A 10,194-nucleotide genomic window follows, 5' to 3' on the forward strand; every position below is an offset into this window, starting at 1 on the left:
GGTTCACATTCATAATACCCAAAACAGGAAAGCAAGCCACATATTTACAATTAGAAGAAGGAAGAGAAAGAAAGGAAAAGGAAGAAAGACTGACTCATTAGAACAAGTACCAACAATGAACATAATTTTTATCAGTCCATCTCTATGTGATTTAGAATGTAAAACAGTATTATTTGTATTATCTGGGGGCTCAGAAATGGGTTAATTTTCTCCATTGATTAAAGAATTAAAAGACAGAAAAAATTTTTTGAAAGTCAAGCAAAGCTTAAGTATATTCTGAGAGGAAACAAAAATCAAGTTTAAAAGACAGGCCCCAGGGCAGGGAAGCTGTAAGTCTCTGAGGTTGCCAGAGGAGGAGGAGGAGAGCAGAGAAGAATAGGAGAAAGGTATTGCTGTTTGGGTTAAGGTAGCATAGAGGTCAGCCACTTACAGGACGAAAAGCCACATAGTGACTTTACCTCTAAAGCCACACCTGTCCGCTGTACCCCCAATCCCCCCCCCAAATACTTAGGTTCTGGCCATCATCAGAAAAAAATAGACCACAAAGGAGAAGAAGGTGGCTAAGCCAGGGCTCTGAGAGGTGGACAGACCCAGGCAAACCACATGGAATTGGCTCAGGGCTGTGCTAGGAGTGGAAATTTGGAGAAGAAAAAGAACGTGATCTCATCAAACTTTAAGTATTTTAATTGAAAGTATTTTAATTTTTAAAACTATTCCAATTTAAAATCACTTAATAATGATCCCTGTAATGACTAAAAGGATAATTTTTCCACCTTATCTCCTCAACATGACTTAAGGACAGTCAGCTTTTCTATGAGGTGGTGCTCAGGTGACTGTCAGATGGGCCCTACCTACTGTGTCAGCTTTTTAGTATTTGGATAGCTTGGAATGTTAAATCTCTCCCACCCCAGACAGAGATTTCATCCTCTTAAGAAACAGTTAGTTTTCCTTTAACTGGCCTTTCCTGGCAGCTGTGTTGTTACCTTTTGGAAAACATTCACCAGGCACGTGCATCCTATTTTCTTGGAGAACTAGAATAGCACTATTTGGCTAAACAACACCCTGAAATAGGCACACAGAGAGCAGGGTGTCGATAGGCTCCCCCTGAGTCAATGACCTCCTCGGCCATCAGGCCCTATCCTCAGCAAGGCACCTCCTCTCTGCTCTGAACTTAACATTCAAATCCCCACTTGCCTGCTGTTCTTGGTTTTCTGAGAAGAACCTCAGGTTCACAATGCAGAAGATAGAACTCACATTTATTCCCTCAGCCCTGTTCACTGCCCTGTGTCATCTGTCAGAACTGGACCTTTCCTGTTCCATACCGTATTTTCCAAACTCCATGTGTACCAGTGCTGCTGCCCTGTACTTCCTAAGTAGCTCTTGAGTCCCCCAACACTCTTGGACATAGATGATGCTATTATTTCTCCATGTATGTCTAATAGATCCAACTGTTCTATTCACTCCCACTCTCCCCACTGCTCTCCATATTATTGTTAGATTGCTTGGACAGGGATGCAAAATATGATATCAACACCTTTAAAACCCTTCAGGCTTTATGTTTCTGCCCCTAAGTTCACACAAAACTCAGTCCCAGAGACCTCATGGGTCTGCCCTACACCTCGCCAGCATCCCTTGCTTGTTCTTCACACTAGCAACACTGGAGTCTCTGATAGAACCCAATGCCTCTCTTCATCAAGAGGCTCTGAAGGCCTATTCATGGCGCCAGGAACTTCTTCACAGAAGCCACTCCTTCCTTGCACAGCAGATGGGGAGCTCCTGAGACAACCATGTTCCACAGAACCAATTACTTTCCCACATATGGGCTCATCATGGCTGCACTTTGGCCTTTATGCGTATGGCTACTCAATTAGTATCTGCCTTTCCTACGAGAATGTACAGCCACACGAGGAGTGTTGGTGTCCAGTCAGGATCACCACTGGATCTCTAGAACACTGACTGACTCCAATTAATTTATTGGCCATTAAAAACCAATAATAAGCAAAAAGTAAGTGTGTTCTAGAGAAGCATACACACATACCCATCTTGGGATGTTTTCATTAGTGTTATCCATCCTCTCCATTGGGATGGTCAAACATGCAAAATGTTAGTTTAAATCCTGGGGTGGGTATGCCCAGGGTCACATGGCTTCACTTGCTTTAGCTGTACTTGAAGGTATTGGCTTAAATAGTTTCTAATTTTCTAAGTATTCTCTTAGCTCTAAACCCAGACTCAATCCTTCATTTATCATCAGGGCAGACTTGCAGATGTGAAATTTGCCTCTGTGTGTGTGTGTGTGTGTGTGTGTGTGTTTTAAATTCTTTAAAAAAATTTTTTTTTATTTATTCATTTTACATCCAGATCACTGTCCCCCTCCCAGTCATTCCCTCTCTCAGACCCTCCCTCATCCCCCATTCCCTTCTCCTCTGAGTGGGTGGGTGGGGGTCCCCTGGGTATTTCCCACCCTGGCAAGGTGTGATTTTGTTTTTTTTTTGTTTTTTGGTTTTTTTTTGGTTTTTCAAGACAGGGTTTCTCTGTATAGCCCTGGCTGTCCTGGAACTCACTCTGTAGACCAGGATGGCCTCAAACTCAGAAATCCGCCTGCCTCTGCCTCCCAAGTGCTGGGTTTAAAGGTGTGCGCCACCACACCCGGCAAGATGTGACATTTTTAATGAACATTCTAACCTAGCTGTTTTGTAGCTTCTAGTTGTCTTAGTACATATGGTCCCTCTAACCACTGTTAATAATTCTTTGTTGTTCACTGTCAAGTCCTATGACCAGTGTGCATACAGAGGTGATAGGTTCAAAAACAGTATCAGAGGTTTGGTGGGAACCCGTGTTAGGACAGTCAGTGTGTTCAAGGACCATGTTCCTTTGGCCAGTCTTAGAGAACCATGGACATGAGATCTGAGGATTGATGGGAAATCTCATAACCACAGGTACATCACTGAACCAAGAGCATTCCTTAAAAAGAATTAATCTCTTATACGATGACTATACGTGGTAGGATAGAGGATATAAATTGTCTTGGAATATCTGGGCTCTAAGTCCAAGTTTAAATCTCCACATATAGGACACCAGTTTTAGGACAAGGCTTTATTGTAGCCAACTGAAAAGGTATTTATTTTAAGTTTATTTCCTCACTACAAGGATACATAGAGATCTTCAGTTTATGGAAGGATACCCATTAAAAAAAAAAAACTCAAATCAAGGGTCATTAGGGTATTAGCAACCAAAGGGAAACTTCTGGGCTTTACCTCTCAGAGTTTTACATCAGAGGGATGATTGCTTTTGCAGATGGATCTTTAGAGATGAAGGCTGTTGACAATGTGTAAGGCTCTGGACAATGGTCAGCATGAAAATCAATGTTATCTCCAGCTGCATTTTCCAAATCCCTCCATAATTCTTTACAAATGAGTCATTTTACTGACTCCTGATCCACAATTCTTTGTCAATTAGCCTACTCCTGCTCACTTAGTGAGCAGAACACTTGGATTTTACCAACAGGACTAGCAGTTTAAGCCTGTCTCTGGCCCATAGCCCCAACCTCTAGAGTCTGAACAGGCATTCTTTCCTTAGGACATGGGCCTAATGTAATATGCTTACAATTGCCAGCTGGTCACTGCCAAGGAAGAGCGAGTGGCAATGCACTGGTTGTCTTAGAAGAAAAAGAGGAGCTGGAGAGATGGCTCAGATGCTAAGAGCACTGACTGCTCTTCCAGAGGTCCCAGCAACCACATGGTGGCTGTAATGTGATCAGATGCCCTCTTCTGGTGTGTCTGAAGACAATGACAGTATACTAACAGAAAATAAAATCTTGAAGAAGAAGGAGGAGGGGGAGAGGTGATCTAAAGCACCTTGGCATATTACTGTATATGGCATATTACTGTAATCCTGGTCCTTCACAGGCTGAGGCAGGAGGATTGTGAGATCCATACAGGAAGATGTTTTATCCAATTAAAAAAAATGAAATTAAAGAAATACAAACCAGCATACACCTATACAGTAAGTCCTAGGAAATCCTGATGAGCTCAAGGAGGTGTCCCAATGACATGATGGAGCATTCCCTCTACTGGGAGATAATGTGTTGTATGCAATAAACAGAAGAATACTTTGGATTTTGAAATGCCATTTAAATGTAAATATTTTGTATGACATCTGACTAACTACCAGATCAACCAGAAATTTGCACAGAATAGAGAAACAAAATGGTTTACAGCTGGTCAATCCTCAGGTAAAGCTGTAGGCGTCTGTGACCACAACCATACTGGCTCTTGACCCATAGCTTCCTGGCTTATCACCTTAAAAAGATACACCTCAAAAATCTCAGAGGGCTCGGATTGACTTGTGTCTCATGACACATGGCTTCAGAAGAACAAAATACTATGATTTGGTCAGATCAGCCATTCATTCCTGGCCAATCCCTGGAAACAAGTAAGAGTCAATGTGGGATATCTGCCACTGAGGAGAAATGTTTCCCCAAATGACCAGGTATATTTCTTTGAAGGCAGCTAAATCTGGTTGTCAGACTAAACACTACATGCCAACTAAACAGCTAACATTAACAACTATAGCAACTGTCTTAATGCCTAAAGATGCAGGATCTGGAAATTAATGGTTCAAAGTAACAAGGAATTATTTGAAAATATTACATGAGCTTACCTCATCTTTATATGACTTAGCTCACTTACTAATGTTAATTTTCTAATGGTCTTCTGTAAGAATGCCTTCTTTGAAAGGGCTAGGAGCTGGTATCCACAATGACCCAACAGTGTCGGAGTCATAAAACAGAAGAACATTGGATGAAGAAGACACCAAGCCTGGACCTTGAACTTTCCCATGGTAAGACACTGCAGGGCTGGTTTACAGCCCTATTAGTAACTGTTCTCTCTCTGTGGAACAGACCCTGGCTTGCAAACATCCCATTATAAAGCCAAGTATACACCCTGGGCTGCCCTACATAAACTGGGCATGTTCTATTCTCTGTCAAAAAAAAAAAAAACCCCAAAACAAACAAACAAACAAACAAAACCAACCACTATGCTCACTCTAAAGCACTCTATAAAATACAATGAAACAAGAGGCTCTACAGTCTGCAGGAGTTAAAGCATTATTTAAATGGGTTGCTCACTTGGAACACAATTCATAAGAAACACTTAATAAAAAATCCTGTTGAATGACCCCACTCCTAGCGACTAACAGATTTCTACCACACAGGAAGCAATCAAATACATTTCTGAAAGAAATTTTACCACACATTAGGCTCCATTAATATTTATTTTAAATTTCACTTTTTATTGTAACAAATATAAAGTCATTGATGTCTTATAAATTTTCAAAAATGCTTTAAGTACAAAAAAAATGCATTAGTAAGTGAGAGATGCGTCATGGTATTTGGTTCTCAACACAGTGGGCATGCATAACTGATGTCAGGAAAGCTCGTGCATTATTGGAAGGGAAAGGGGTGAGACGTGGCTGCAGCGCTGCTGATTATAAACTCATTGCTTCTGTCAGCTTTCTTTCTTCAGGGATACCATTTACCTGTAACCAGGATGAGAACATGAACGTGAGTTAGGCAGGCTATGGCATGTTTAGCTCTTGAAGATAAGATTTGTTATAAGACAGACTCTCTTTTTAAAATGTATACAATGTTTATATTGTATTATTACTAAATTTTCTAGTTACCATACAAAAAGGGGGTGGTATGTCTCAACACATGTATATCTTGGATTTTGCTCATATTTGTATTTATCACCTTTATTTTAATTCTCCTTTCCTTTGGTTTGGTCCTAAACAGACTCACTTCTGCTTTATGTTGTACATAGGACATGTACATGTATGTATCATATCATATGTATCATATAGAACACATACATATATATGTATGTCATACACTCATATATGAAATTTAGATTGCAAGGAGAACTTTTCTACCATCTTAATTTAAAATAATTATTCTGCATTATTTTCTGTGCTTGGTTTTAAAAGGAGAAAGAAAGGAAGGGATTAATACTAAATTAGTACTCCTTTTCCTGAACCGTGCTTTATTTTCTCAAGCCTGCAAACTTCTCTCACAATAAACAAGCAGAATGAGGTTGACTGCGGGATGTATGACTGTACCTTTTAACGGTGGCTTCAAAACTACCACATGCGTTGGAAGGACAGAGAGGATGGAGACCCTGAAAGAGCATCAAGCCTTGGACCTAGTACAGAAGGTAGTGCTATTATCTGCCCTTAACTGCTCTATTATCCCAGCCAGTGCTCAGACCCAGCAATACAGCATCACCAGCTAGTTCACTTGCTAAACTTTCGATGGAAATTTAAAAGAAAATAGCTAACTCCGCAAAACAGGCTGCAAATCAACTTTCAGCTGATAAAGTCCATATAGGCAGCTAAGAATAGAATGACTTGCTCTCCAAGAGATGACCTGTGGGCCCCCATGCCCCTTCTAAAGAAAAAGCCCGTTGCTGTTTCGCAACAATCATGCACAGATCAGCCCCTCCACCCCGAGCTGAGATGAAGAGGGGGACAAGCAGGACAGCTCAAAGGTACTCTTAAAAACACACAATGGGCCTTGCAGATGCAACAGAATAAACTGGAAGCTCAGAAGATTTTGCTGAAGGGACCCTGGTATAGCTGTCTCATATGAGGCTATGCCAGTGCCTGGCAAATAGAGAAGTAGATGCTCACAGTCATCTATAAGATGGAACACAGGGCCCCCAATGGAGAAGCTAGAAAAAGCACCCAAGGAGCTGAAGGGTCTGCAACCCTATAGGTGGAACAACAATATGAACTAATCAGTACCCCCAGAGCTTGTTATCTCTAGTTGCATATGTAGCAGAAGATGGCCTAGTCGGCCATCACTGGGAAGAGAGGCCCCTTGTTCTTGCAAACTTTATATGCCTCAGTAAGGGGGAATGCCAGGGCCAAGAAGTGGGAGTGGGTGGGTAGGAGAGCAGGGGGTGGGGCGGGTGGTCTAGGGAACTTTTGGGATAGCATTTGAAATGTATATAAAGAAAATATCTAATAAAAAATGAATTAATTAAAAAAACAATATCTTAATGTAAATGAATAGAGGGGGAATAAAGGCTGCAACTGTCCCTCAGCTCCCTGCCCAGGAGGCCTAACACCTTTAATGTTTTAAATGTTTGGGAGGCAGAAAGAACCATCTCTCATAGTTAACACCCAATGCTAAGGTGGTCTCTCTCCCTTCTGCACACAGGTCCTTGAGAGGCTCACTGAGAAAACAGTAACAGCAAAGCACCCACGAGAAGATCCTACCCTCTCTGGTCTGTAACGCATCAACGTGCAGAAAACAAGAGAGCACGAGGGCAGCCTTAACCAGAAGGAGGAAATATTTCCATCGAAATGCCAGTTTCCCAAAAATCTTTTTAGAAAAGTACTGGAAAAAATGAGGTTGAATGATGTACTAACCAGAACCCCGGAGCTCTTGTCTCTAGCTGCATATGTATCGAAGGATGGCCTAGTCGACCATCACTGGAAAGAGAGGCCCATTGGACTTGCAAACTTTATATGCCCCAATATAGGGGAATGCCAGGGCCAAAAGAATGGGAATGGGTGGGTAGGGAAGTGGGGGGGGCGCTATGGGGGACTTTTGGGATAGCATTGGAAATGTAATTGAGGAAAATATGTAATAAAAATATTAAAAATCAAAAAAAAAAAATGAGGTTGAGCAGCCAAAAGACCTCCAAGGGGAAGGAAGCCCTTCTTCATCAGTGTACCCAGCTCTGCCCATGTGCTGCTCCCAACAAGGAAAGCTGCCCAGTGCTGAGCACAGCACCCAAACATATCAAACAAGTCCCATCATCTACTGATACTATTTCCAACAGCACCTATTCAAGATCTCTATTTTCCTAGGAGGCAGAGAGTGGAAAAATCTAGCTTTTCACAAGTCTCAAAAAAATGTTTACAATTTTCCTAGAAATTTTGTGACTTCTACTTATTGCACAGCACAAGTGAACAAGAATCAGAAAACTGATATTTCAGGAGAGACAGACTTCCTTGGTTAGAGACAAAGGTGCTCTATCAGTTTGGTTACAGTCGTGTCCCTTCAATTTTTTTTTTTCTCTTTAAAAAGATAGCCATGGAATTAGAGGTAAGAACTTGAATGTTTTCCTCTTTCAGAGACGAATATTTATAACTAAGTTTGTTTCGTCATCAATCCCCTGGATGTTTACAGACGCACACCACCCATCAATATATTGAATGGTCTACTTGAATCACATTAGCATTTAATTAAATGAAGCAATCAAAACCCTAGGAACAATTCTGATAAACATCATCTTATAATTAAAATCTGATGAAAAACTTTATTATACTTGCCTCAAATCTTTGAAAAGTTGTCAAACGAAAATCTCCTTAAATTCCCGAGAGCAGTAATAGAGGAGATAATTCTGAATGAAAACATCCAATACATTTCTAACGTGGCTGGCATTTTTTTTTTTTGAGACTCACTTAATGGCTTTTCCCACCACAAAGCCACTATTCATACTTAGAATTCCACACTCAACTTACATTTTTAGAACTTCTCTTGCTTTCCAAAAGAGGAACAAAGGCATTACTGGTTGCCTGGCAATTAGAACTAGGAACCAACCACTAATTAGTAGACAATTGTGAATAAGTTAAGAATGAATGAAATAATTGGCTGTGGAGATTTTTTAGGGACACTTGAAAGAAATGAACTTAAAGAAAGCATGTCTTGGGGAAACAGAACAGCCAGGGAGACTTGCCCATCATCTTGTCCTCACTGGTCATATTCTAATGGCTTTTTCAAGCAGCTTTAAAACAGGCCAACCATTTCTCATTGATCGCCCTGAAGGCTCAGCAATTAGTCACAATGGTTGCCCTTTGTGAGAGTCAGTTTCAACCTGATCACTTACTGAGACAAATCCTGGACCCATCCAAGCTAAAAATCTTTTATACCAAGGGGAAGAATAGGGAGTTCCCATGTAGAAAGGGAGTTGAATGCATCTTTCTTAATTAGACAAGACCTCCACGGACGGACGCTGCTGCTTTAAGATCATTGACCATTTGTTTGTTGTTCTGAGGCCCATTGATGCAATAGTCTAAGCCACTCTTCTGAGCTCCTCAGTCTAATTAAGGAAGGATACAACTGTTTTGCCTCCCGTGTTGAAGACAAAGGCGTCATCAATTGTAGAGTGCTATGATGATCTTTTACTATATTAGCTCAGCCATAAACACTGAATTAGCATCTTAGGACTCACCTGTAGTCTGCTGTTGAGGGATCTGAGTCTGGTGTGGCAAGTTCCTAGAAATGATTAACATTATTGAGTAAAAATGTGTTTGCACACTGGTAATCAGAGACCAAAACACATTAAGATGGAAATCTGCTGGGAGAGGTATCACTCAGATAATGGGCTCAGGTTTTGCACCCTGTGGGGCATTGAGCTATGCACATACATGAGAGAACTGAAGACCAAGGAAGACAAATAGCAATCTCTGATAATGTCCATGAAATTCTTACCATATGCCATAACAAAACTCCCTCATGATTCTAAAACATAGGTCTTGTTAGTTTTTTCTATTTTCTTATATGTGAAAATAGCCTTAAAGTTTGAAAATCACACAGCTAATAACAGTGGATAAAGATATAAACACAGTGATGCCAGCAATTAAATTACTGATGTGTACAATCTCAAACTAGGTCTAGATCATAAAACCGATATGTATCTGTGCATACACATATATGTCTATATACATCATCGTATCGTACAATCATCACTGGTATGTTATAACAGCTTTGAAGGCATATCACTACCTTTAGTCACTAAACATGCTATCTTCATACCAAAAAAAGGCCATTTCCCTGCCTGTACTAGGAAGAGTTTCGAGTCTCCCTTGACCTTTCTTTCTGTTCCCAAAGGCAATCACTGGGACGTTTCTCAGCTTTCTTTAAATCTGTTCCATTCGTTTACACCTTCATGTCTCCCTTGGAGCCTCTGACAGGTCTGATGTATTTCTTCATCCCTTACAACCCACTGCTGACCAGTGACCTCCCAAGACACAGATCTGTAACACACACCTCAATATTTCTTTCTATCTATCAGCAAATTCAATTTCTGGCTTCTTAGTATGTCTTAAGCAGTCGGAAAACTATCTGTAGCCTCACACACACACATACAGAGAGACAGAGACAGAGAGAGAGAGAGAGAGAGA

The 10,194-nt window shown here is 40.8% G+C and overlaps 1 protein-coding gene across 7 annotated transcripts in view; it reads right to left on the reverse strand.

The window, feature by feature from the left end:
• Positions 1 to 5,255: 5,255 nt before the first annotated feature.
• The window catches only part of Sgce (sarcoglycan epsilon), a 72,771-nt gene continuing 67,832 nt past the window's right edge, over positions 5,256 to 10,194 (reverse strand). For 3 of the 7 annotated variants that reach the window (XM_029478941.1, XM_029478943.1, XM_029478942.1), the window contains 3 exons: positions 9,243 to 9,286; positions 8,341 to 8,375; positions 5,267 to 5,538 (listed from right to left, as the gene is read on the reverse strand). In XM_029478941.1, the coding sequence (XP_029334801.1) occupies positions 5,488 to 5,538; positions 8,341 to 8,375; positions 9,243 to 9,286 (130 nt within the window). In that variant the 3' untranslated portion in view covers positions 5,267 to 5,487. Of the gene's footprint in view, positions 5,539 to 8,340; positions 8,376 to 9,242; positions 9,287 to 10,194 lie in introns of all 7 variants that reach the window. The other 4 variants (XM_021164425.1, XM_021164421.1, XM_021164423.1 and 1 more) reach the window with 3 other exon arrangements.

The sequence above is a fragment of the Mus caroli genome, chromosome 6, assembly GCF_900094665.2.
Source record: "Mus caroli chromosome 6, CAROLI_EIJ_v1.1, whole genome shotgun sequence".
Lineage (NCBI taxonomy): Eukaryota > Metazoa > Chordata > Mammalia > Rodentia > Muridae > Mus > Mus caroli.